This window comes from Rhodamnia argentea, chromosome 4, assembly GCF_020921035.1.
Source record: "Rhodamnia argentea isolate NSW1041297 chromosome 4, ASM2092103v1, whole genome shotgun sequence".
Lineage (NCBI taxonomy): Eukaryota > Viridiplantae > Streptophyta > Magnoliopsida > Myrtales > Myrtaceae > Rhodamnia > Rhodamnia argentea.
Genome location: NC_063153.1, coordinates 4,091,351 through 4,118,370, shown reverse-complemented (window position 1 = coordinate 4,118,370; position 27,020 = coordinate 4,091,351). Strand labels below are relative to the sequence as shown.

The following is a 27,020-nucleotide window of genomic DNA, read 5'->3' as shown; positions in this document are numbered from 1 at the left end:
ACAATGCGAACCGAATACCTCTTTTATCGGCCTCACTCTTGGGTTGAGCATTGGCAAAACCATCGTTCGGACCATCTGTTCAGTGCCCGGTAGATATATCCCCACGAAGAAAATGTCTTGTGTTGTTCTTCCGATGTGCAATGTTCTTCCTGCTTACTGAAGTTGGTTGTGAGTACGTTTACAATGTCCAACGGCAGTTTTATCCTACCAAGGCGTGAGCTTTCATATGCTTTCGAGCGCCAAGCAAGTTCATCGTTCGTGTTTAGTTTTATGTGCATTTGAAAAGCACATCAATGCCTGAATAGCAAGATCATCATCGTGGCCTTAAATTTCCAACCAGAGAACTCTGTGATAATATATTAAGTCTGTCATTCTAGACGGGGACAGTGATCATAATCAGATAGGAATCTACCATTGCATGAAGGTAGTACAGATGATTATTGGGATGATTGAGATTCCTTTGGTTCAAAAATGAACAAGGAACAGCTATAACAATTATTCTTTCATTAGGTTCAAAAATAAAAATTACGGATATATATATATATATATATATATATATATTTCATGCAGTTAAGAATAGCTCAAATAATAAAATAACAAGAGTTACATAATTTTTTTTTTTTTTTGTCTGATTCAATCTTCCCCACCCCACTCCACTCCTCCCGAAGGTGGGGATTCGAACCCCCTAACCTCCTTTTTCCCAAATGGGAAGAGTGGCCACCGAGGCAATTCCCTAGTGGTTAAGAGTTACATAATTTAATTACAAAGTCGTACTACTAAATAGTATATATTGAAACTATTTAGAATAATACTCAAGATTGTGAATTAATCCTTGATTATGAGTAACTGTAAGCTACCCATTTATTAGATAATGTATTTGACTTCTTATAGTGAGTCACCGATATTATATCACTAACTATATTTGTTGCATAAAAGTATATTATCATAATTAATATGTTGATCATAGCTATCCAACTAAAAAGAATCCAGTGAAAACTATAAGTAATTAGAGTACAATTTATGTCGATCCTTATATAAGTTGTTTTTCATTTCTTGTGTAACATTATAGTGAATTGATAACAAGAGTAATAACTTTAAACGAATGGTGAAATAATATCATTTTTTTACCATTGTACGGATTCTCTCTTAAAAAGCAGATATCGAATAAACATTTTGCTAATTTTCATAAGTTCATCGCATGTAGTTTTTGGTGGAAACTTGGTGGTTATTTTTTTTTTTTTTGACCTTTTTAACTTTTTCTTCTTTGACCAATTTTACTCTTCTTTTTTTTTTTTCCAATTTAAAGCTAAATTGCATTTCAATTACTATAGACAGCGGACAAATCTGCTTCATGAGGCCCCCAGCAGAAAAGCCCTAGTTCCCTCGCCCGTCTGTATTTCCGCCGCCGTCTCGGCGCCTCCCCCGCCGCTCTCTCTCTCTCTCTCTCTCGACAGACCCACGATCAGGACGGTCAGTCAGCAATTGCCGGCGGTGGCCAGCTGAAAACGTCCGACCACGAACTCAGTCGTTTACTATCTTCTTGTTCTTGTTCTTCTCCCGGTCGCTCTGTCGATGGCATCTCGACCGGAGGTACAGGCGCCGCCTGAGATATTCTACAACGACGTCGAGGCTCGCAAGTACACTTCCTCTTCCCGTATAATCGAAATTCAGGTCCGGGCAGTTTCGATCATTCACATTGCTCGCACTATTGCATTGTGTGTCCCTTTTTTTTTTTTTTAACCGACGTGGTTGTTGGTTTTGTCGGTTGAAAAAAAGGCTAAACTATCGGAGAGAGCGTTGGAGCTCCTTGCTTTGCCGGACGACGGAGTTCCGAGATTACTCCTTGATATCGGTATCCTCTTGCTTCTGCGAGTGCTGAGTGACTTGTGGTTGAATTTGAGTTAAAAGTGTTGTGTGCGTGTGTTTCATGTTAAGGGGAATGTTGAATTGATTAACATTCGTGGAGATTGATGCAACGGTGAGAGAACTTATCTCTAGTGTGACTACGATGACTTTGATCGAAGTACGTCCCTTCGTGCAAAGATAAGAACTTGAAGTTGGTGACTGGTGATGGGCACTCCTACTTAGAGTATTGAGGAATATCTCATGTCCGTTGGCGAACTTTTGGCTTGATGAACAGACATGGTCAATGGGGTCTTGCATCTTCTGTTTTATGTCTTCAGGCATTAAGAACCGATCAACTCCTCTTGTTAAATTACAGCTTGAGAATTTATTGCTTGGTTGTATTTTCTTAGCTTTGGTAATGGCACCTGCTTGATGAGAAGAGAGAATTCTTTTCTTTTTCTTGTTTTTTCCCCGTGAGCAGTGTTTGTAATGCTCAGAGAGTTTTGATCTTTGATCATGTCGCATTGACATTTGGGTCTCTCTAGGTTGCGGATCTGGATTGAGTGGGGAGACACTATCAGAAAATGGACACACTTGGATTGGTTTGGACATTTCGCCATCAATGCTTGGTATGTTAATGTCGATACCTATTGATTTAAGAGATTGTTAGTTTGCTCAGGTTTTGATAGTCCACTTGCCTGTTCAAATGTAGACATCGCCTTGGAGAGAGAGGCAGAAGGTGATCTTTTGCTAAGCGATATGGGTCAGGTACTGACCAGTTTGAAGTTTTTGAACTGTATTATTTCTGAAACTGAGGAAATTCGGCAATGGACTCGTTCTCCTGCTTCACCTTTAATTCTTTTAGCGGCTATGTTTTCTTTCTTTAGTTACTATGAGGCGTTTCATTGAAGTAGGACAAGTTATTCATTGGGTATCCATGAGCTATATAAGTCGGAAGGTAAGAACAGGAAGAAAACAGAAAAGCAATATAAATGGCCTAACCAAATAACAAGCAGTTTGTTTTTTGTGGAATAATTAGGACAAGGCATTCAACTATTGCTGATTTGGTTTCAAGCCTTCAATATTCCTTACGTTCCTTTATAGCCATAAGTTCTGCATATTAGATAACGGAGGGATTTCGAAGTTTTCTTAGTGGATTGGATTCCTCTGTGCCATTTCCATTGAGAATCATCTCTGTCCCATTTTTTTGCATGAGGCAATTCCATCTTTCTTGAAACGTAGTCTGAATAGGAAAAGACTCCTGACAGTGAATAAGAAGATGTTTAACAAGCTCGCCAGAATTTTGATACATGCAACCCACAATGTGATGGCGGCTGTTGTGGAGTATATGTGCATGCATGCTTGATTGCTTCCTCTATTTTTGAAGAACTTTGTACTGGCATAGGCACCCCAAAATCGAACTCTTGCAATTAGGTGAACTGGGCCTTGTCAATTGTCTCATTCGATGGTATTGATCATCCTGCATATATTTGATGTCTTTGCCATTGGGTTTATTGTGAGTTTTGCGTTGTAGGGCTTGGGACTTAGACCTGGTGTTATTGACGGAGCCATCAGTATCTCTGCCGTTCAGGTTCACTTTGTGGTGTTCATTATATTGATTGCCATTTTAATAATTTTATTCTCAAGTAAATTTGTTTGAACCAAGCTAATATATTTTAGAGGATATGATAAGGTACTTAAGGACGACTTAATATGCTAGTTTTCTTGGTAAGAGCGTTCTGCAAAGTAAAGGAGGCTACAGTATTTGTTACATCAAGTGATAATTCATTGTGCAATTAGTCGAAATCTGTAAGCATGTGTCAGCAAATAAATTTTTATTTTTAATTGTCAAGTTTTGGTGCATCGACTGGTATCAATATGATAGATAGTGGACTTTAGCACTGGTGTTCTGGTTAATGTATATAACTGCAACATTTGGATGCAGACATGTTTTGCACGGTCTTTTTCATCTTGATGTGGAACATCTGGAAGAATTAGCTATTGTTGCGCTTCACCAATCATCAGAATGAGGTGATAGAATGACTTGTTGTCTAGTGGATACTTCAGGGGGTAATGGTGTGCACATGAAATGTTTATGAGAACTTGCTCATAGTTGGGTTTGAAAGACCGAAGGAATGTATCCTGGGGTAAACGTTGTGTAATTGTTATTGTTTCTTCACTTCACGTTTTGTTTGTGTTCCAGCGCTTTAATTTTGCGTGGTAAACATTCTTAATTCATAATCTTGCAATATTCCCCGGAAATCCTCTGCGTTTCTAATCTTGATAACTTTAAATCTTTTTTAGTTTCTTTTCTACGGTTTTGTTGATTAAACATCCGTTTGTCATGCAGTGGTTATGCAACGCGGATAAGTCCTCTCACGAGCCACGGTTAAGATTGAAGTATGTTCCTCATCATTTGGATGATAACTGTTTGCTTTCTTAAATGATAAAAAGGGTTCTTTTCTGCTTTTCTATCTTGCAGAACTTCTAGTCCCTATTTGGCTGGCCAATAAGCGACATTTGTCTTGATTTCTTTTAGGGCATTTTTTGGATCATTATATAAATGCTTAGCAAGGGGGGCAAGAGCAGTTTTTCAAGTTTATCCAGAAAGTATAGCCCAGCGTGAGTTGATTTTGGGTTCTGCTATGCGGGCTGGATTCGCAGGTGGTGTGGTGGTTGACTTCCCGCACAGGTACCTATATCATTAAATTATCACTAGAATTCATGTTAGTGTTCGACATTGATGGAACAACATATGTTGTGCATATCTTAGTATATATTCTTCCGTTTGGAAGTCATCCGTGAAAGTAAAATTTCTGAGAGTGGAACAAGAGAGCTTTCATCACAGAGAAATGCCCTTTTTTGTAATTATTGGAAGTTGGAAAGCTGTGTGTGGATGGAAATGCTTTAATCGACATTGAGATTTTTTTTTTTTTTGGTCGGAATCGACATTGAGATGATTTGTCTTGTAATTGAGCTCTTTTGGTTCTGAGCTCTTTTTGTATATGCGTTTCCACCGCCTTGGTGCTCTTTAGTAAACTTTTCGTTCACCTGTCAAAATATCAATAAATTTCTGAGATATTGCTGTCAATTATCGTTTAAGTTCATTTCTTAAATATGTGAAATCTCTTTTGTGAAATTGTCAAGTGTGCGCATAATACACTTTAGCTGTGACGTGACTCTCTCTTTGTTCATTCTTTTACTATCGGGTTGATGTTGCTGGGATAATTGGCAAAATCAAGCTTATAAAGTCGGTCCATGATTATGTAGAGATTCTTATGAATATCATATCCAGAGTTGCTTGTTATTGTAATGGCAAGTTTTCCTTTTCTGTTTTCTTTGTGGGATTGTCTAATGACAAATCCGAGCAAGAGATGTGCCATTCACCAATTGATTTTTCATACGCTTCGGTTGCAGAATAAGTGCTTTAGACTATGTGTATGTGGTAAGAATCTGACTGCTCTGCATAAAGGCTAATCACTGCCACAGTAATTTGGATGGATGCCTTTATGAAAATCTTACCTAAGAATAATGAACTAACCTCGAAATCATTACTGAAAACAGCTCGAAGAGCAGGAAAGAATACCTCGTGCTTACTTGTGGGCCGCCATCTGTCAGCACTGCCGTACCTAAGGGAAAAGGGGAAGATGGGGAGAGTTCCTCCGAAGATAGCAGTGGTGATGAAGACAATCAAACAGTGAGTTTGCAAATTTGAATATCATCTTAGACTTGTTCTAAACATGGATTTGCATATTAAATTCGTTTTTTTTCTGTTTTTCTCTTTGTTTTTTTTAAGGCTCATTCTATGTGTGGCTCTCTCTCTCTTGCTCGAGGATCTCTCTCTCTCTCTCTCTCTCTCTCTCTTATGTGAAGATTTGATTTATTAAGTGCTCTCAATTAAATATTGACTGGGGTGATTGTCTTTTCCTTTTGCTCTCTTTTCAAATGCAGGTTAGTATCTCAGACAGGCACCGGCCAAAGAAGAAACAGAAACTAAATAGGAGAGGCAAAGGAAGAGAGTGGGTTATGAGAAAGAAAGACCAGATGAGGAGAAAAGGGAATGTGGTGCCTCCTGACACAAAGTACACGGCTCGCAAGCGCAAAGCTCGGTTTTGATCCGCAGCACGCATGAGCTGCACGAAGAGATTTTCGTAATACAATTTCTGGCATGGTTCATACTTAGGAGCATCGCTGGTTATTTCACTGCACTACGTATATTTTTCCATATCCAGCAGTCAAATGTAATATTCTCTTTCAAGTAGTTAACGACGTATTAGTACACTGATGTATTTAGATATATTTTTGGAGAGACAGGATTCTCCTGCAAAAATTTTGAGTGATATATAACGTTTAGATATGATGTTTACAGGACCTACCTTAACCATCCGTCGAGTCGTTCCACCCTTGTGTTTCTTTCACTCTCTTCTGTGGTGACCAGATTCAACCTTCTATTCCTGGGAGATTAATGAGCTGAACATGCAGGATTTATTGTTTTTCGATATCGGTTTTGTCGATGGTTAGTTAACTTTGTTTCGTTGGAAAGGCTACACTGAGATATTACGTGTTCTTTCAGACCTAAAAAGAACGGTGGTGCTCGTGAGGCCACAAACATTCGATTAAATGTCACGAATTCTTGGGTTCACTCGGGATGACCCTCCAGGAACCCCAGGTAATTAGTGGAGAACGCCATTCGCTCGTCATGGAGATTGGTGCGATTCTTCAAATGCATTTTGAGGAGACCACATCGGTCTATTGAGGGTGATTGGTGCAAGATGCCCGATAAATATCATAAAAATTCTCAAATTGGTATGTTTATGACAAACGAAAGATAAAAATCTCAAATTAGTATAATCGTCAAGAAAATTAACTGAAGGCTAAATTTATCGGTGTATAAGTTTGAAATTTTTTATGATTAAAAAATTAATTGAGGATAAATTTATTCCAAAGTGTTTACGGTGTCCCCCCTCCCCCCAATGGGCACTTGATCCCCGTTCAGCCTCGTTCGCTTCTTGAGACCACAGACTAACCAGAATATCATTTGCATGCATGACCAACCATGTCGCCAACTTCCATTACCTCGCTCTGCTCCGAAGATGCTCGACCATCGACCACCTGAAGCAAATCCATGCCCACACCATCGTCTCCGGCCTCTCTCGCTTCGCGTACACGGCGAGTAAAATCTTGGCCTGCTCTGCGCTCGCGCCATACGGGAACATGAGCTACGCAGCGAGCGTTTTCGCTCGCATTCCCGCCCCCGGAGTCTTCGACTTCAATGTCATGATGATGGGTTTCTTGGGAGACTTCGAACATGGGAAAGCTGTGTCGGTCTACGGTCGAATGTGCAGGGAAAGCGTCAAGCCGAATGCCCGCACTTTCGCTGCACTGGTCAGGGCATGCGCTGGCTTTCCTTTGCTTGGTCAAGTTCACTGTGGCGCGATGAAGTTCGGGCATGATTGTGATGTTTATGTGGTGAGTTCTCTGATAAGCATGTACTCTAAGCATGGAGCTGTGTGCGTTGCTCGCCGCCTGTTTGATCAATGTTCAATCAGGAACGTAGTTTGCTGGACGAGCCTTATCACTGGCTACTGCAGCAGCGGCCTCGTTGATGAAGCTCGAGGACTGTTCGATTCAGCGCCGGAGAAAAATGATGTTTCCTACAGTGCCATGATCTCTGGCTACGTTCGGAATGAGCGGTTTGACGAGGCCATTAAGTTGTTTTCTGTGGTTAAAGATCGCGCTGACATGAAAATAAGTGGATCTCTTTTGGTTAGCGTACTTGGCGCCTGTGCCATTGTGGGAGCCTTTGAAGAAGGAAAATGGGTTCATAAGTACATAGATGAGAATGGCATCAATTACGAACTTGAGCTAGGCACTGCATTGATTAACTTCTATGTCAAATGTGGGTTCGTCAGATTCGCACAAAAAGTTTTTGACCAAATGCCTCTGAAAGATGTGACAACTTGGAGTGCGATGATATTGGGGTTTGCTGTCAATGGTGAGAATGAGACAGGGCTGCAGCTTTTCTATGAGATGGAAAATAGGGGTCCTAAACCAAATGCTGTGACGTTTATTGGAGCTCTGGTGGCCTGCAATCAGAAGTGCCTAATCAATGAAGCATGGCGCTTGTTTGGACGTATGGGCAAAGTTTACGGCATCGCTCCAACTATTGAGCACTATGGATGCATGGTTGACCTCTTGGCTCGGGCTGGTCAAATCAAAGAGGCTGGTGTGTTGATAAAGATTATGACGATGGAACCAGATGGTGCAGTTTGGGCATCTTTCTTAAATGGGTGTATGATGCATGGCTATGTTGAGTTAGGGGAGAAAGTCGGCAGGCATTTGATTCAACTAGAACCTCAACATAGTGGACGCTATATCCTTCTGGCCAATATGTATGCTAAGATGGGCAACTGGGACAACGTTTTGCTGCTGAGGAAAACTATGAAGGAAAACAAAGTATTCACAGTTCCTGCTTGGAGTTCCGTTTAGATTGATGGGATTGTCATAAATTTGTTGTTGATAGTCCTGCCACGCGTGCTCCCAGATGCAGTAGACTTCATTGATGGAATTGTGAAGGAGCAGCAGAGCAAGAAGGAGAAAGATGGTCAGTGGAGGGGCAGAGGCAGCTGTGGAGGATGATGAAGTTCGCAATTCCAGTGGGTGCCAACAGCGGATGGAGCGCCATTAGGGCTGTGACGAAGCTGCAGCCTAGACAGTTCATGAACAGGAGAGGAGGTTTTATGGCTGTTGCCGGTGGAAAGGAACGGATTGCTCGATATAGAAGAATTCAAGGTGCTTATTTTCATCTTTATGTTATATTTTGAGCATGGCGTGCTTGTCTTTCTGTTTATAGTTATTTGGCTTCCTCGAAGATGGAAGTTCATGTTGTTTTACTGGATGCAATTGTAATGGCTTCCTCGACTATCTTAGCTACTTCCTGTATAGAATGAATGGTCTTTCATTTTGTGATCCTTGGTCTTTTTTCTGTCAGAGACTCAGATAGCTTGAGAAAGCTGTAAAAGTTGCGTTTACTTTATAGCTGGTTCTCTTATTCTATATTTGGATGGAACGTTATGAAAAGAATATGAGGATTAAAATAACAGTGGATAAGGCACGTGCTTTGTCATTTGACTTCCATCCACCACAAAATCAAGGGCAACAACACCAAGCTCCAGAAGCAGGGATATGAACTCCATTATGAGTTTAAAACTGCCACTAGCACTGATTGAAATAAAGCTAGAATAGAGCAGATGTGCAGAAGATAAATTGAAGGAGAACGACTGACCAAGACGACAGTTTCTTTCTTGTATTTCAAGTCATCCTATTTAGGAGGGATTTAAAAGGTACACTGGAGTATGTCTGGTTGGGAAGATCTGGTTTATGGCATAGGAAATCTTTCTGGTTCAAAATTGTTCTGGTTATCTTGCTGCTCTTTGGCTTCATTATGGTTGCAGTCATTTCCTTTTTGTTCAGCCCTGAAATGCAGCTGACCAGACTTTATTTTACAATTTATGTCCTGTGGCTCATATTGTAAGAGTTTGTCTTTTCTGAACGACACCTATGTCTGTATAGAAATCGTAGTTCTAACCACTTGTTCAAATTTGAGTTGGTCAATTGGCATTTGTTGAAGTGTGTTTATTGCCAACTTTCATACTTAACTGGAATGCTTGGATCTGCCGAAAGTTTGAATCATGCACTAATGACTGACTTCATGTTTTCTCCTCAGTAAATGTGCCTTTTGACTTGCACACCTAATATGATGCATGGCTCAGTGCCAAAACCTTCTGTAAGGAATGCCCAAGGACTTCAAAGTCCTGAATCCCCTTTTTAAAATGTCATCCAGGCGTCATTCCTTTATTCCAGAAACTGAACTCACCTGGTTAACCCTGGTCCAATTAGTTTTTGACCACTAAAAAATTCAACAGTCTGAACCTGGACATGACAATGGTTAACGAGTTGAACTGCTTGTGCCAGTTCCGTCTTCTTAAACACTGACAAAAACCAAAATGAATTTGCTTTTCCCCCATGTGCTGCCTATTATTGCATTATTGGATGGGGTGCTACTGTTCCCCAAGTCATGCTATTTTAGAGGATGTATTTCTGCTGTGATCATGAAAGTGATTTTTTTTCCCACTGTGCTTTTCGTCTTCCAGTGTACTGCTGGCATAGTGCTATTCCTGCATACTCAGGATTAATGACAAGACTTGTCTTGCTATTTAGTTGAATGCAGGGCCATGTTCAAATTGAGGAATAACAACTAATTTTGCATATTGTGAAAATTTAACATAAGAATCATGTATATTGTGTGATTGGATGGAGGAGATAGATAGATCTGGTACTTACAATGGTATCTCATGTATGATTGAACAAGTTTTGCCCTTTAGTACCACTTAAAAGATTAAGATGATGGTTTATGTGCGCATGAGCATGGCATGGAAGTTGTGCGTGTTAGTATGCCCACAATGAATCTTTAATATGCTGTTGAACATGTTATTTCCACTAAGTAATAAAGAACATATAGAGCAATTCTAATGTGAGAACGAGAACAAAAGGAAAACTAATGGAAAAAATACAGGATCATTTACAATGCTCTTCTGTGAGTTACTTTTTCTCAATCTTTTATGATTTTGAAATGCTATTTCTGTATTCTCATGGAGTGAACTGTGTTTTCTCAGGTCAATACTGAAGGACTTAGCCGTTTGAAATTCATTGGCAGCATAATAGTTGAAAGCCTTCGAGTTTACATTCTTCAAATTCAGCACGGAGAATGAAGTTTCATTTTCGGCCTTTTATACCTGATCTTGAAATGTGGTTCCAGTTATGTTGACCTCAGCAGTTGGCACTTGGCATTGGGTAGTAATCTCTGTTGCTTTCCTAAGAAATGACAGAAGGTCTATTGGCTTGACCCTAGGATGAGGCGCCATTGACACAATCTGATTATTTTCTTGCGATGTTACCCCGCAATTTATCTGAACAAAGCTGCAGGGCACCAAGTGAAACACTTTTATGTATTGAGATCTATTGATTTGTCATCAAAGTTGAAGTGTCTTATTCTACTTGTCAGGTCTTTTATTTGGTAATCTTGATTGATTGATAATCTGTTGACTGCTTTACTACATATACCTAGCGAAGCGGGAGCAGTGCTAGAGGCACTAAAACTTCTTATTGAAACTTCATAACAATGTTTCTGTGATACATCTTAATTTCATGTAAAAGCTAATAGGTGGGACCATGCTCTGATGATTGACAACTCGTTTGAATTAAAACATCCAATAGGATCTGGTTACAATACTTGGCAACAAGGTTTACTTCTCAATCTTAGGTTCAGAACAGGGTAACTTGCTAAGACCACCATAGCCAAGAGATACTCACACCCTACATCCTCGACTAAGTCATGTCTTATAAGCTCTGGAAGCCACTGGAATACAGTTGAATGCTCATAAGCAAAGTCGAACTATTATGCTCCTTTCTTCAGGCTGCAGAGAAGTGGCAGCTTGAGACGAGAACAGTGTCCTATTGTTTATGCAGGAGTAACTGCAATGAAAGTGCATGGCAACCCAGTAAATGGTGAGAACTATGGTATTTGGTACCAAACATGGGGAATTTTGATAACAGGAATATTTTCAGGACGAAGATGGATATGGATAAACAATTCAATCTTTCTGGGACATCAGATTTGTCTCAAAAGAAATGATCTTTGCTTGGATCATGCTGCTTTGATGATGCTATAGAGTTAAAACTTTTTCCACAAGAAAAGCGAAGAAGAAACAGTAGATGGATGTAAAAAGTTATCAAAGACCACTTCCATATGAGATGATGTCCCTTCTCCAAGCTGGAGGAGACGAACTCAAACAAATCACCAAGTCGTTGTAGTTGTTACAGAGCAGTTCATCCTTGCACTTGAGAAGGGGAAAACAGATTCCACTTCTGAAGACTTGGTAATCTGCAGGAAAATTCATGAATAAAGTATTTCTTAAATTGCACCCTTGATATTCAAGTAAGCCATGTCTTATAAGCTCTGCCATCTAGCTAAATTCAATCATTTTCAGGTATTAAACCTTATGCTAGAAATGCTCTTTACTTTGCAGTCTTCTTTGGGATATGCTAAAGTGTGGTAAAAGAAATGATATAGGGCGATTCATCCCTGGACTTGAAAGGGGAAAAACAGATAAAACCCCTGAGGACTTGGTAATCTGCAGGGAAACCTGTTGAACAAACCAAATACTGGGTAAAAAATTTGCATCTATAAAGAGAGATCATGTTGCCATGCAAGTCCTCGCTCCTCCCTCGAGCAATACTAGCTGCGCAGGGATTAGAACTTGAGATCAAGGCCCTAACACCTCTCCACAACCACAATGAAGTTTCTTTCCATTAGCTTTCTCATCTTGGCTTTGGCAACTGCCGCTACTGTCACTTATGATCCGCAAATCCTCTTCAGGACATATGCATGGCCACCAATGACCTGAACTCAGGAGGTTGGTCGGTCCTCAATTTGTGAACGGGAAGATCTGCAAGGACCCGAAACAAGCCACAACTGACCAAGAGGTCAGTCTCTTTCTTGTTTGTCAAATCATCCTATTTAGGAGGGATTTGGAAGGTACACTGGAGTATGTCTGATTGGGAAGATCTTGGTTTGTGGCATAGGAAATCTCAATTGTTGAAATTTGTCAATTCATCTTGCTGCTCTTTGGCTTCATTGGGTTATATCTCCTCCCAGTGATTTCTCATTGAGGTTGAAGTGTCTCGTTTTATTTTACAGGTCTTTCATAAGATTGTTTCATAGATCGACAAACTATTCGGCGACTGTTTATGGAGGTGCGTGAAGCACAATCCAATGATCAGAACTGTCAGATTTTTCAAACTACTTCTTTAGAGGCTGAGCGCCAGTGAACCACGGCAAACTCGAAGCTTCCTCGAGTGAAAACTAGTAAGCAAAGCTCTCAATTATTATCAATCGTAACCATGTTGAACAGGTACAACTAGATATCGAGTTGTGCCCACGAATCCCATTCCACAAAATATGATTCCATCTACAATTCCATTCAACAAAGTATGAGATAATCCTCTTAACAAAGCCTACTGTGTGTTAAGATATGTTTCAGTCCAACACGTGGAAGAGCATTGCAAGCAATATATGCTCTGAATTTCCCCTGTATTTTTCTCCAAACAACAGAGTGGGTAAAATTTTCTAATTCAACAAGGAACAACAACAAAAACCACAGACAATTCCTTTCATGAAGGCAAAGACCAAATGTCTCTTTTTGTAATTAATGCAGTAAGTCGTTGCAAAGTAATCACAGCAAATTACTTACTAGAAATCTTACGAACTAGAACTCACTACTCTGGATCTTCTACTTCTACTTTGCTACGACAAAGCGGACACGAGTCAGTCCTCTCGAGCCACTTGACAATGCATTTGCTGTGAAAGAGATGCGAACACGGTATCTCCATCACTTTGTCTACCCCATTCAGTTCCTCTAAACAAATACAGCAGCATCCGTCGCCGTCCCAGACAGAGCAGCTGTTCCTCTCGAGCTTTTCAATGGTGCTTCTGGAGACGCCCAGCGTGACTTGATCTTGATTGGGGTCTGACTCGTATCCTCCAGTGGAGACTTCCACAATGTTTTCCATCCTGACTTGCTCTTGGGTGGCCAAATCCAAATCTATGTTCATGTCGAACTGTTGATGGCCATAATACAATCCCAAAAACACAGCGTGCATGATAGATCTTATGATATCAGCCCAAAAGCAGCTATGAACGTCCAAAGCATCGAGAACTCTCTCCATGTGTGTTTGGCAGAGGGATTGCCATAGTAGGACGCAGAGTGGCAGCTCAAGTGACTGACTCGACTCGGACAGTATGGTGTCTTGAAAATTTATCGGCACTCCCACTTGATCAACAAAGACTAGCTGATGGTGCCGCTTGACCGAGAAGTTGAAGATAGCCGTCGATAGCCCAGAAAAATCGGAATTTCTTGTCTCCAGATTCAAACTATATCCACAGTAGACTGTTTCCATGCTATTGCCACCAAGAGTGGATTGAAGAAGATTTCCCGCGTAATGTTGAAATCCAATGACGAGAGAGAGAGAGCCCAGGAAGTTCACTTTTTGTGAAATCTTCTGGAAATATATGGTGAAACGGACAGGCAAAGAAGCTCCAGAACAGAAAATCCGAGGATTCAACGAACCAAGCAATTGAAACTAATTCCCTCTTGGGAACCCAGATACCAGAGCTTGAAGATGAAAGAGCACTCGGACCCAGCAACAATTATGATCCGTCTGGTGTTTTCCCGCGAAACAAACAAAGTGAAACTAAAACCCTTTCCTCATGAGGCGGCAATTGAACCATACGGAGTGCTAAGACGAAAGAGACCAGAGATACCAGAAACTTGCAAAAACCACTCACTCGTCCGAAACAGAGCAGAGCTTGAAACTTTGAGAAACCTGCGACTCTGCTTCAAAACCAAGAATTGCAGAATCTTGAGAAATCTGGGGTTTCTGCAAAATCGAAATTCTATTTGGAGATGGAAGACAATAGCAAACCCGCGGACACCGAGAATCACTTAGGGAGAGGCCTGAAACAGAGCTTGAAGAAGAAGAAAGAAAGAAAGAAAGAAAGAACAGAGGAAGAGGGGCAGTTTGAGCTGAGCGAATGATATAGCCGTTGGTTCGTGGTCTTACAAAATCAAGCGATGGTTTCCTGTTTTGTGCGCACCCTCTCTTTCGCGGTGAATTTTAAGTCGTTGGATAGAGATTTTTCGATTTGATGCGAGATTTCGACTAATTATTTTCTTCAGACTGTTCTTTTCCTCGATAGACTAATTATTTCTCTAACGATTTTCCGGAATAATAGAATACCCACAAGTAAATTAATTTCAGTACCAGACGTTCGACCTCTAACGAGGAAAAATAAGAATATTTTGGTACATAAAAAATTGAGACTAAACTAAATTGCAATATAGTAGGCTTGCACCCCATTCGCCTAGCGAAAAAAGGCTTAAGTACACCCCAAGTGCCATAAGTTGTGTACGGAGCTCACTTTAGTGCCAAAACTTTCAAATCGATCACTTTAGTGCTAAGTTTTTGTAACTTCGATCACTTAAGTGCCAACTTCTTTTAAAAACGATCACTTTAGTGCCAAAGCTAACGTGGCTTGCCGAAAATTCGACATGTGGTATTTTTTTATTAATATTTGAGATGACGTGGCTAGGTGAATTTGACACTAAAGTGATCGTTTTTTAAAAATATTGGCACTTAAATGATCGTTTTTAAAAAAAGTTGGCACTTAAGTGATCGTTTTGAAAGTTTTGGCATTGAAGTGATCAAAGTTACAAAAACTTAGCACTAAAGTGATCGATTTGAAAGTTTTGGCACTAAAGTGAGCGCCGTACACAACTTATGGCACTTGGGGTGTACTTAAGCCAACGAAAAATGAATGATTTGGAAAACGTTTCGCTGTAAATGATCTCTTTATATAGTTTAAAATAATTAGTCAATGGAAAAATACTCTCATTATTGCTGATAGTCTATGTCCCAAAATATTTATGTGGGCGATGTAAATATCTTTCCGTTTAGTAATTTTTTTGTAAGAGATATAAGCGATCATTTTTAGAAAAAATAAAATGTTTTCCAGTTCATTTTTATTTTTTGCAAAGCAAGCGGAGCCTCTGTGTAAAATGAGGAAATTCGTTACGACAATGAAAAGAGTGTTACGATTAAAACTAGCATTGCAATTACAGTTGTCATGCCATGTAAAATCTAGGTCGAATTCGGATACCACATGTTTGTTAACCTCATCTCACTTCGAAACCACACAATTTACAAAACAACGTTACATGACACGACACGTTTAACACATTTTCAACTGCAAAATCTTGCCATAAAATCCAAACTTACCTTGTCTACGCTAGACATTTGTAAGTGTAACAAAATGATTGAAATAATCAAATGCGACATAGTTATTATTCATGTATAAACGGGCGGATCCATTTACGGCGCGGATATTATTGATCTTTACCCGTACACGCTTAATTACATGTCGTGTGGCCTAACTAGTGTAAAAAATTGCTAGCTCTGATTGAAATTGACGGTAGGATCACAAGTTTCCTAAATTCAAATTGAGATTTGGAAATTGGATATCGAAATTGTAACCAGAAAGTTTTAAGAAATTGAATTCAGAACACTCTATATGGAAAGCATGACTAAATTGGGATTTAACTATAAAATCGATTCCCTAGACCAACCTTGTCGTCCAATGGCCAAATAAGGGAATTTCCTCAGCCAGGTCGACTCGCCCAGAATCATATCCACTGTACAGTTTGCAATGGAAGGATTCAATGCCTCAAATCATTCAACCGATTTTAACAAGTTTGTTAGGATGACAATGCACTCACATTAAAGTGCCGATTCACGTGCTTTGTTACCTCTCGATATCTTGATAAAAAGGAAAGATTGGAGCTTGGAAAATCGCCTTCGTATCGCAACGGAAAACTTGCTTTTATGGCAACAAAATTAGTAGTTACGTGCTTCTATGTAGTTCAGCCTCGAGATGGATAAGGTGTTTCCCTGAACTTTGATCCATTGTGTAAAAAAAAGAAAACGAGCAGCCGTGATTTCCACCATTATCCTGGAAGAAAAAGTTGCTGTATGATATGTAATTGTCTTTAAGTTACTGAGTTCAATTTTGATAAATTACAGTTGATGACATTAGCCTTTCTTTATCACAATGTGTGTGTATGGACAAAGACAAAACCCGTCTTCTTGATCTCTTTCTTGAAGCAATCAGCGTTATAACCTCAAAAAGACCATCAATGGATATAGTGGGGGAATGCAGAGACACGAATGCGTTGCTTCTTACGCCCTGATTTTCGACAATTTCCCAAAGAGCTAGAAAGCTAAAGTTAGCTTGGAAGATTTAAACCTCTATCCAGCAATTGTACAGAAAAAAAACTCAAAGACAATTCATGGAGATGGATATGAGTCTGATCAAAACCGTGGCGTAATTCCTGCTAACTGTGCAGAGGAAAATGTCTAGATTACATGCCAAGAAGGGCCAGCAGACAGAACAGAACCTTTTGGCATTCGTTAACATGTGCGCAGTCGAGAGAAATAAAAACACAGTAGCCTATCAATCAGTAATCGGTCAAATAGGGTCGTTAATTGTCTATTTTTTTTTTTCTCATTCTTCAACTGAATGACCCATATATATATAAATCAGTCATTACATATTTTTACAAGAAACTCAAAAATTCTCCATGGGTGATCTTATCTCCGTTATGTTGATGACTTATTTTAACTAAGCACGTTACCCTACATGCATGAATGTGAATTGAGTCTATCGGTATCTGGGTAGACATAATTTGAGTTGTAAGTAGTTTTCTTACTCATCGAGTAAGTCCTTCACTGATGCAAATTCTTGCAGACTGATGCCTTTGTTTGGTGGAAGATCAAAGTATGTTTGCTCATCCCCTTTACATTGATGCAAGATGTTCTCATTATCGGCGAATATATTTAGGCACAAATTATTATTGATGATAATATTATTCTAAGCGATGCAAATCTTTGATTCTTCGCGAAACAAATATTCATCAGTTTCATCATGCAAACCAAAAGTATAGTAATAACACAAAGAGAGGAGTAATGTTTCACTAAAATAGCTGTCATATAACCATACTTTATCTCACGAATCAAAGTACACAAATATCATCGTACGGCTTCATCAAGGGGTGTTTATTTTTTGAAGGCGGTAATGGCTAACGCAAGCTGGCGGCGTCGCCGAGAAACAATTGCACTCGGTTCCGATGCAAAGTCCACAGCCTTCAGCGCAAATGGTGGCACAATCCGAGTCCGTCTTGCATTCACCAATCACGGCCATTGAAGATGGAAAACTTGTGTACATCAAAACGAAGACGAGCATGAGCCCGAGAGCTATCTTGGATGAACTCTTCTCCATCCGGTTCGATCGGCTCTATTGCAGATGTAGTATTCACTCCGAATGAATCTTGTATGTAGGATGGTGCATTTTTATAGGCATCATTGAGGGAGAAAGTAATTACGTCTTATCTTGTTATATTTAGTCAATTATGGAAATCGAATCTGAATTAGAACCTTTTGTCATTTAGGTCTTTTTAATGAGGAAATAAATGTGAATTTTCTGGATTCTTTTAAAATGTATAAGTGGTATTGGAAAATATGGTACCCGCATGTTTGGCAAAAACTTTATCGTAATTCATTTGCCGCATTTTTACGAATCAATTCCCGATTTGCCAGATTTTTTTAATTTCAATTAGCAAGTGATTATTTGTGATCTCCTCTTCTTCCGAATTATTATGGCGATATCTCACGGAGCTTTGAAATATCTAATTAAAATTCTTCACATTCTTTTGGTAACTTAAAATCTTGATTTTGTTTTACCCAAAAGAAAATCTTGAAATTGAGTTGCCACGACCAAATCTTTATTTCTTTTACCCAAAACGAAGATTTTCTTCGGAGTTCTTTACAAGTGTTTGATATGTGCTCTTTCAATATACTAATATTGGTGCTTATCAACCGACTATTGCGCTATCACTTTTGGAAGATTCGGAATCGTATATTTAGATATCAATCAAAAATAGAAAACTTTCCTACTTTCAAAGATACGATTTGAAATCAATCAAAACTGATAACACATTCTTTGATATCCAAAGATACGATTCTGAATCTTTCAAAACCGACAACGCAATATTCGGTTGATAATGTTGCTACTTGGCGATAGTGATGGGGACGTCGAACCTAGACGCGCACCACAAGCCGTTGCATTTGGTATGGAAGTTCTCGACTTATCACTATATCCAATGATTGGTTGCCGAAATTTTGTGGTAGTAGATCTATTCTTGGAGGATTATTTGTATGATTAGATAGCCAACTATGTCGTAACTTAGCTTGATCATGAGGAAGTTTTATGTGATGTATTCAACACAAATGAAGACTTTGGACAGAGTTCTTCTAAGTCCCAAAATTTAAAATACCCATGTTGAAAATGTTTTAGATGTCTAGACATCACATAATCATCCATATATTCTCTTAAAAGTAACTTAGTATTTTATTTTATACGATCATTTTTTGTTTCAAGATAAGGATGTAAGTACGATTCGAAGTGGGTAGATATCCTCATTTGGCTTCATCGAGGAGCGTTTTACGCTTCGAAGGCTGTCAAGACTAACGTAACTCGGTCGAGAAACAATTGCATCCGTGCATAATGAATAGTTCAATGCCTTCGGCGAACTTGGTGGTACAATCCTTGTCCGTGTCGCAGTCATGAAACCGGGCCATTGAAGAGGGTAGATTTGCCCACAGCAAAACGAAGATGAGCATGAGCATGAGAGCTAGCTTGGATGAACTCCTCTCCATCAGGTTCGATGGGCTCTATTGCAGATGTAATGTTGTAACCGAATGCATCTTCTGTGTATGATGGTGCATTTTATAGGCAGCATTATGGGAGAATGTAATACATTTTAGTATTTTATATTTAGTGATTGAGGAAATCAAATTTGAGTTAGCACTTGATGAGAAAATGGATGTGAATTTGTGGATTTTATTTAATGTGTTAGGGATCCTAGCAAAAAATGTACATACATATGGATTTTCGCTTGACCTAAAAAAAAAAAATACAAAACCAAAAGCTTCGAAGCAGCAGCAACATGCGTGTCACACCCTGAATCCTACATGAGGGGACTGCTGTGCATGTGTCACACCCCAAATCCTACATAAACACGTGTAATGATAGAGCCATCATTTTTTTTTTCCATCTAAAGGATGCAGCCTCAAAGTCAAACTAACATACCAGATCTTGTATAATCCAACAAAACGTAAGAATACATCTACAACGCATATCCAAAATTCAACTACCAAAAGTTTTCCGCTATTAGTGCTCTCGTCCTACTAAGGGACTTGAAAATGATATGGAGAGACTAATATGAGCAAAACCAAGTGAGTAATACATCTCTTCTAAGTAGATCGAATATCCACTATGCACATTATATAACAATATCAAAACTCACTAATCTCAATCCAAGAGGTAATACACATACAATATCGAATGATTTGTATCAATTTAACCTAATTATACACATATAATAAATAATCATTTAATCAACAAATTTCGTAACAAACATGAATCTCAATCAAATCAAACGACAATGGTCGATTTGATCGGCCAATTTAATGTTCAACATCCGGCTATGGTCATGCTTAATGCCCGTGATAGAGGGGGCCAACTTTACAGTGTGCATACTGATCTTTCAATTGAAAAATAAATTAATCTATAACGGTGAAAAAAAATTAAAATTAAAATAAAAGAAAACAGATCTTTCAATTGATAGTGGTCACAAAGAGTGAGCATGATAATCATTCTATTTCTCTATTTTCTAGTTTTGTGAACTCGTTGATAACGTAATTTTATTTTTTTTTATCTCTGAAAAAAAAATTAGGTTTTCTTTTGTACACTAAATAAATTTTTAGGTTTTTTTAATCAAAATAAATTTTTAGGTTAAAAATAAGTTTTAAATAGAAATAAGAATTTTTTTTTTTACTTTTCTATTCCCGGAGGACAACAGAAATAAAATCTCTCCCGTTCGCGCCCGGAGCGCGCTCTCCATTCGGCCCCCGCGGGCTGGGAATTCACAGCATCCAGCGAAGATGACCATCTTCGGGAAGCCAATTTGGCGGCGGTGCCGCCGATTTCTGCGGCGGTGGTTGTTTCATGCCCTCTCTCGGTCCATTACGCAGTTCGCCGGTCCCTCTTCCGCCTCCCCCGCCCGAGTAAGTAGTACCGCACGCTCTTTTCCCCTTATCGCGCTTCTTCTGAACGCTTGAACTTCGTCAACAGATTGTCTGGTTCGAGTGGCCGTGTCCTGATTTAGCGAGAGATTGAAGCAGGATTAGGCGTTTGGGAAAAATTAACTGTCTGTCCATCTCTTTCTGATTCAATACCTCGAGCTTGTGCTATCACACTCGCGAGTTGCTTACATCTGAGTCGTGGTGCGGATGGAACGGAGAGTTAGGGTTTTGAAGAACCGTAAGTGGTTAATTGCAAGTGGAATTCTAATGCCATCCGCAAACGTTCATCTTTTGCTGTTTGGAACTAAGAATTTGCCTTTGCGGAACAGCACAGAGAGGTCTATTGTAACATGGAGGATTGGTAAATGATTGATATGGCCGGGGTTCATTTACCTCTGTACTTCACTGCTCTTGCTACATCTCAATGTGCCTCCAGTTATAAGTAGATTCTTTTTTTTGGGGCAAGTTTGTCCGTTAAACCTCATTTAAATTACTGACGTATTTGGATGCTGAGTTTTGAAGTTCAGATTATATCTAACACGATTGCTTCCTGTGACGGTGAAGCAGATGAACAATACCTTCACATGATGAAAAAATCAATGTCCTTATTTGATGGTGTCGAGGTTTTGCTTTTTCCCTCTCCTTTTCCTCTTTCTAAGAAAACTGTTCAGACACTTTCTTGATTTGTGAACCTTGACTAGGTGTTCGAATGACCTGTATGTGTAAGTTGCATTGTATTTCTGTCGTCGAGGGTTAATAAAAGCAGAGTGGAACTCTGCTAGGTAGTAGTTTTGGAGGATATTGAAAAATTTAGAATGATTCAGCATTGGGAATTCAGATTGGTCAACTTATTCCCAAATGATATTAAAAGTAGCATCAATGAGAGATTGGGAGTTTAGATTCGCCGATGCATATGCAAATCACATCACGTAGTTCAACAAAAGAGTTCTGCTTCTTTTAAGAGGCTCCTCTGATAAATGGATCTCATATACATGCAAACATGAGTCTGCCATATTCATTACATAGGCCATCTAAAATGTTAGCATAAAACAGAAAACCGATCATGAATTAGTCTTTTAAATATTGTTCATTGACAAATAATTTTTGCTGTTCTGAATTCTTGAATCTTATGACTATTCAAACAAATATATAATTCCTCTGTTTTTTTTAATATGTTGTTTTTAAATTAATTGGTTAATCCTTATAAATATCAAGCTACATGAACAATTGAATGTTAGTGTGTGCAAAGTACGAATATGCCACTACTTATCTTTACTTATGATGAAGCGTTCTTTCAACTTGTACCCTGGAAATATTGTCTTCCCCATTTGTAACTCGAATTTTGTTTCGATGACTCTCATTCGTAGTGATGCTTGAGGAACTCTCTCTCTCTCTCTCTCTCTCTCACCTTTTGTTATTCTTATGTGATCGTCTTTTCCTTTTGCTCTCTTTTGAAATGCGGGTTAGTATCTCCGACAGGCACCGGCCAAAGAAGAAATAGAAACTAAACAAGAGAGACAATGGAAGAGAGGGGGTTATGAGAAAGAAAGAACAGATGAGGAGAAAAGGGAATGTGGTGCCTCCGACACAAAGTCCACGGCTCGCAAGCGCAAAGCTCGGTTTTGAATCTTTTGATCAGCGGCAGGCATGAGCTGCAGTAATAGATTTCCATAATTCAATTTCTGACATGGCTCATATTTAGAAGCATCGCTGGTTATGCTCTGCGCTAATGTTTTTCTCTATCCTGCGAAAATTGAGTGATATATAAAGTTTAGATATGATGGTCACAGGTCCTACCTTTCCATCTCCCGTCTTGAGTCCTTCTACCCTTGTGTTTCTTTCACTTTCTTTTGTGGAGACCAGATTCAACCTTCTGTTTCTGGGAGATTAATGAGCTGAACATGCAGGTAATCTTGGTTTTCGATATTAGGTTTGTCGATAGTTGGTTTTCTCGTTTTCATCGGAAAGGCTACACTAAAATATTACATGTTCTTTTGGATCTAAAAGGACGATGATGCTCATAGAGTTTGCAAGCTTTTGCAAGCTTTCGATTAAATGTCACGTATTCTCGGTTTTACTCAGGATGACACTCCAGGAACCCCAGGCAGTTACCAAAGAACGAGATTCTCTCATCGAGAATGCATACGATATAACACATGTAAAGCCTTGGAGATCAGCGTGATTCTTCAAATGCATTTTGAAGACAATACACTCCTCATTCAAGTAGCATCGACATGCCGACACGTCATATGTAAAAAATAAAGAATTCCAACACGTGATGGACACCGACGCGAACACCAGCTCCTCATTAGTCCATTGAGGGTGATTCGCATGATAAATGGTTCAGTTTTACTTACGAATGAGTTCAATTCTCTGGTCATTGGTTAACTTAAATTGGAGATCATGGGTTTTTTAAAAATATGACTGCCCAGAGATTTTTGGGTTGCATTTGTTGGGAAAAAAATTCATATTAAAGCAAAATATTTTCTAGTATATTATTTTCCAGAAAAATGGTTATTTTTTTTATTAGTGATATGTGACTGAAAATATTTTTTGGTGTTTGGATTTCAATTGGAAAGGAATTTCAATCTCATCACTTTAACTCAAGAAAAAAAAAAAAAAAACTTCAAATAATTTTTAAGACTGAAAAAATTTTGTGGTGAGCCTTGAGGTCGCCAGCCTCTGGTGAACATTCGTTTTACCGAAAAAATTTTACTCAGAAAAGCACATCTTAAAGAGCATTTGTTTTATTTGATAAAAAAAGGTAAAATGACACCTCAAGTATTAATATTTATGTACGACGCTTACTTTGATGTCGATATTTTTTTTGGGATCACTTAAGTGTCAAATAGGAAAAAAAAACTATTATTTTAGTGTCAACGGCAAAAAATTTCAGTGGCCTTATCGGAGTTGGCACTTAAATAAATATTTTTCAAAAAATTGGCACTTAAGTGATAAAAAAAACGATCATTTTAGTGCCAATAGCAAGAAATTCCGGCGACTTCACCAGAGTTGACACTTAAATAATCGTTTTTCAAAAAATTGGCACTCAAGTGATGAAAAAAAATATTAACACCAAAGTGAATGTCATACATAAATATTAGCACTTGAGGTGTACTTCTACCGATAAAAAAGAATATTTGTTTTCATCCTTTTTTTTTTTCAAGTAATCAAATCACAAAGCCTAACATTTATGTATAAAAAATATATTTAATATATAAGGTATTCATGTTGAAATTCTTTATTTTTGGAGAAATAACGTATCGGCATTTGACATACTGCTTACATCGGAGTTCCGGATGACGTTCCTGCTGGTTTGTCACTTCTGAACGCCAGCTCTCATTTGCATAACCAACCATCTCGCCAACTTCCATTACCTCGCTCTGCAACGACGATGCTCCACCATCGACCACCTGAAGCAAATCCATGCCCACACCATCATCTCCGGTCTCTTTCGCTTCGCGTACACCGCCAGTAAAGTCTTGGCCTGCTCTGCCCTCGCGCCATATGGGAACATGAACTTCGCGGCGAGCGTTTTCGCTCTCATTCCTGCCCTCGGTTGTCGGAGCCTCTGAAGAAGGAAAATGGGTTCATAATTACATAGATGAGAATGGCATCGATTACGAACTTGAGCTAGGCACTACATTGATTTAACTTCTATGTCAAATATGGGTTTGTCAAATTCGCACAAAAAGTTTTTGACCAAATGCCTCTGAAAGATGTGACAACTTGGAGTGCGATGATATTGGGATTTGCTGTTAATGGTGAGAATGAATCAGGGCTGCAGCTTTTCTATGAGATGGAAAATAGGGGTCCTAAACCAAATGCTGTGACGTTTATTGGAGCTCTGGTGGCCTGCAATCAGAAGTGCCTAATCAATGAAGCATGGCGCTTGTTTGGACATATGAGCAAAGTTTACGCCATCGCTCCAACTATTGGGCAATATGGATGCACTTGTGTGTTGATAAAGAGTATGACAATGGAAACGGATGGAGCAAATTGGGCATCTATGTTGAACGGGTGTATGCTGCATGGCTATGTTGAGTTAGGAGAGAAAGTCGGCAGGCATTTGATTCAACTAGAACCTCAACATAGTGAACGCTATATCCTTCTGGCCAATATGTATGCCAAGATGCGGAACTGGGGTGGCGTTTTGCTACTGAGAAAAACTACGAAGGAAAACAAAGTAGTCACAGTTTCTGCTTGGAGTTTCATTTGTTAGATTGATGAGATTGTTCATAAATTTGCTGTTGATGATCCTACCACGCGTGCTTCCAGACGCAGTGGACGTTGTTCATGAAATCGTGAAGGAGTAGCAGAGCAAGAAGGAGAAAGATGGAGGCGGTTGAGAAGCGGAGGCAGCTGTGGAGGATGATGAAGTTCGGAATTCCAGTTGGGTTTGCTTAGACCAGAGGGAAGCTGGTGCCAACAGCAGATGTCAGTGCCATTAGGGCTGTGGCAAAGCTGCAACCTCGATGGTTCATGAACAGGAGAGGAGGGTTTATGGCCGTTGCCAGTGGAAAGGAACGGATGGCTCGATATAGAAGAATTGAAGGTGCGTATTTTCATCTTTATGGTATGGTTTGAGCATGGCACGCTTGTCTTCCTGTTTTATAGTTATTTGGCTTCCTGAAAGAAGGAAGTTCATCGCGTTACTGGATGCAATTGTAATGGCTTCCTGGGGTATCTTAGCTACTTCCTGTATAGATTGGTCTTTCATTTTGTGATCCTTGGTCTTTGTTCTGTTAGAGATGCAGATAGCTAGAGAAAGCTGTAAAAGTCGCGTTTATTTTAGCTGGTTCTCTTATTTTATATTTGGATGGAACAATATTACAAGAACAGAAGGACTAAAACATTAGCGGATAAGCATGCACTTTGTTATTTGAATCCATCCACCACAAAATCAAGGACAGCAGTACCAAGCTCCGGAAGCAGGTGATCTCCATTATGAATTTAAAACTGCCACTGGCACTGATTGAAATCAAGCTAGAATAGAGTGGATGTGCGGAAGATAAATTGTAAGGAAATTGACGGACCAAGATGACAGTTTCTTTCTTGTATTTCTAGCCATCGTATTTACGAGGGATTTAAAAGGTACACTGGAGTATGTCTGGGTGGGAAGATCTGGTTTATGGCATAGGAAATGTTTCTGGTTCAAAATTGGTCTGGTGGTCTTGCTGCTCTTTGGCTTCATTCTGGTTGCAGTCATTACCTTTTTGCCAGGATATGTATGTTGCTTGGTTCAAGCCCTGAGACGCAGTTGACCGGTCTTTGTTTTTCAATTTATGTCCTGTGGCACCATATTGTTAGAGCTTGCCTTTTCTCAACGACACCTTTGTCCGTGTAGAAATCGTAGTTTCTGTGATTAAACACTCGTTCAAAATTGAGTCAGTCAATAGGTATTGGATTGCTCGGTTTGGTCATATGTTTGAATCAAGCGCTAATGACCAACTTCATGTTTTCTTCTCAGTAAATGTGCCTTTTGACTAATTAACACACCTAATATGATCCATGGCTCAGTGCCAAAACCTTCTGTAAGGAATGCCTAAGGACTTCAAAGTTCCATTTTTTTTTTTTAAACATTGACAAAACCGAGAGGAATTTTCTTTTCCCCCATCTGTTGCATATTATTGCGTGATATTTGTTGGAGAGCTCCTGTTCCCCAAGTCATGCTATTATGGAGGATGTAATTTCTGCTATGATCATGATTACTTGCTTATTATTGGTTCTAGAAGTAAAACAGATGACTCTGAAGTTTGTTGAACTAGGCAGTCTACAAAGTTGAATGCAAGGCCACGTTCGAGTGTAGGAACAGTAACTAATTTTGCGTAATGTGAACATTGTAACATAAGAAACAGAATGGGTCACATTGTCTAATTTAACAAGGAACAACATCAGAAGCCACAGACTATTTCTTTCATGAGTGTAAAAAGAAAATGTTTCTAAGACATGGAGATCGTCCATTTCAACAAACTGTGAAACGGCATCTTCTTGTTGTTAATGCAGTAAGTAGTTCCAAAGTAATCACAGCAAATTACTTATTAGAAACCTTACAAACTGAAGCTAACTACTCTGGATCTTCTACTTCTACTTTGGTACGACACAGCGGACACGAATTGTTCCTCTCCAGCCACTTGATGATGCATCTGCTGTGAAAGAGATGCGAACACGGTATCTCCATCACTTTGTCTGCCCCATTCAGTTCCTCTAAACAAATACAACAGCATCCACCGCTGTCCCGGACAGAGCAGCTCTTCCTCTCGAGCTTTTCAATGGTGCTTCTGGAGACGCCCTGCACGACCTGATCATGATCTGACTCGTTTCCTTCGATGGAGACTGCCTCAACGTCTTCCATTTCG

The 27,020-nt window shown here is 39.3% G+C and overlaps 3 protein-coding genes, 2 long non-coding RNA genes and 1 pseudogene across 10 annotated transcripts; 4 read left to right on the top strand and 2 right to left on the bottom strand.

Moving 5' to 3' along the window:
- The first annotated feature begins 1,353 nt into the window (after window positions 1-1,353).
- LOC115732698 (18S rRNA (guanine-N(7))-methyltransferase RID2) lies at window positions 1,354-22,242 on the top strand. 4 transcript variants are annotated; one of them, XR_007198274.1, is made up of 11 exons: window positions 1,354-1,671; window positions 1,777-1,852; window positions 2,391-2,474; window positions 2,558-2,613; window positions 3,380-3,436; window positions 4,196-4,245; window positions 4,385-4,537; window positions 5,410-5,606; window positions 17,569-17,572; window positions 20,843-20,848; window positions 22,093-22,236. XR_007198274.1 is itself a non-coding variant. In XM_048278405.1 (9 exons), the coding sequence occupies exons 1-9, from the start codon at window positions 1,573-1,575 to the stop codon at window positions 22,160-22,162; spliced, it is 750 nt and encodes a 249-aa protein (XP_048134362.1). In that variant the 5' UTR covers window positions 1,354-1,572; the 3' UTR covers window positions 22,163-22,242. The 4 variants fall into 4 exon arrangements, 3 of the variants coding, with proteins under 3 accessions (XP_048134362.1, XP_048134363.1, XP_048134361.1); XM_048278405.1 differs by lacking the exons at window positions 17,569-17,572; window positions 20,843-20,848 and having other exon boundaries at window positions 5,410-5,550; window positions 22,129-22,242; XM_048278406.1 differs by lacking the exons at window positions 17,569-17,572; window positions 20,843-20,848 and having other exon boundaries at window positions 5,410-5,542; window positions 22,124-22,238.
- Window positions 5,997-22,539, bottom strand: LOC125314942. The gene is made up of 2 exons (XR_007198279.1): window positions 22,459-22,539; window positions 5,997-6,221 (listed from the first exon to the last, which is right to left on the bottom strand). It is a non-coding gene; the product is annotated as an uncharacterized LOC125314942 (long non-coding RNA).
- On the top strand, window positions 6,846-8,502 carry LOC125314933 (pentatricopeptide repeat-containing protein At5g66520-like). Of its 3 annotated transcripts, none has more exons than XM_048278398.1 (2): window positions 6,846-7,197; window positions 7,288-8,502. In XM_048278398.1, exons 1-2 carry the CDS (start codon window positions 6,892-6,894, stop codon window positions 8,332-8,334), a joined length of 1,353 nt encoding a protein of 450 aa, XP_048134355.1. In that variant the 5' UTR covers window positions 6,846-6,891; the 3' UTR covers window positions 8,335-8,502. The 3 variants fall into 3 exon arrangements, with proteins under 3 accessions (XP_048134355.1, XP_048134354.1, XP_048134353.1); XM_048278397.1 differs by having other exon boundaries at window positions 6,848-8,301; window positions 8,390-8,420; XM_048278396.1 differs by having other exon boundaries at window positions 6,849-8,502.
- Window positions 8,505-10,672, top strand: LOC125314940. Its single transcript, XR_007198277.1, has 2 exons — window positions 8,505-8,637; window positions 10,521-10,672. It is a non-coding gene; the product is annotated as an uncharacterized LOC125314940 (long non-coding RNA).
- On the bottom strand, window positions 13,080-14,444 carry LOC115732861 (E3 ubiquitin-protein ligase SGR9, amyloplastic-like). The gene has a single exon (XM_030663547.2). The coding sequence runs from the start codon at window positions 13,861-13,863 to the stop codon at window positions 13,183-13,185; it is 681 nt and encodes a 226-aa protein (XP_030519407.1). The 5' UTR covers window positions 13,864-14,444; the 3' UTR covers window positions 13,080-13,182.
- A 1,650-nt stretch (window positions 22,540-24,189) lies between the features above and the next one.
- Window positions 24,190-25,334, top strand: LOC125314652 (annotated as a pseudogene).
- Window positions 25,335-27,020: the final 1,686 nt, after the last annotated feature.

What these genes read in the sequence shown, in the direction of transcription:
- LOC115732861 (XM_030663547.2), bottom strand. Translation starts at nt 13,863, where the DNA reads ATGGAAACAGTCTACTGTGGATATAGTTTGAATCTGGAGACAAGAAAT.
- LOC125314933 (XM_048278396.1), top strand. Translation starts at nt 6,892, where the DNA reads ATGACCAACCATGTCGCCAACTTCCATTACCTCGCTCTGCTCCGAAGA.
- LOC115732698 (XM_048278404.1), top strand. Translation starts at nt 1,573, where the DNA reads ATGGCATCTCGACCGGAGGTACAGGCGCCGCCTGAGATATTCTACAAC. An exon ending in GAGATTACTCCTTGATATCG is followed by an intron (nt 1,853 to 2,390) that starts GTATCCTCTTGC and finishes GGGTCTCTCTAG; the next exon opens with GTTGCGGATCTGGATTGAGT. An exon ending in GTGATGAAGACAATCAAACA is followed by an intron (nt 5,543 to 5,796) that starts GTGAGTTTGCAA and finishes TTTCAAATGCAG; the next exon opens with GTTAGTATCTCAGACAGGCA.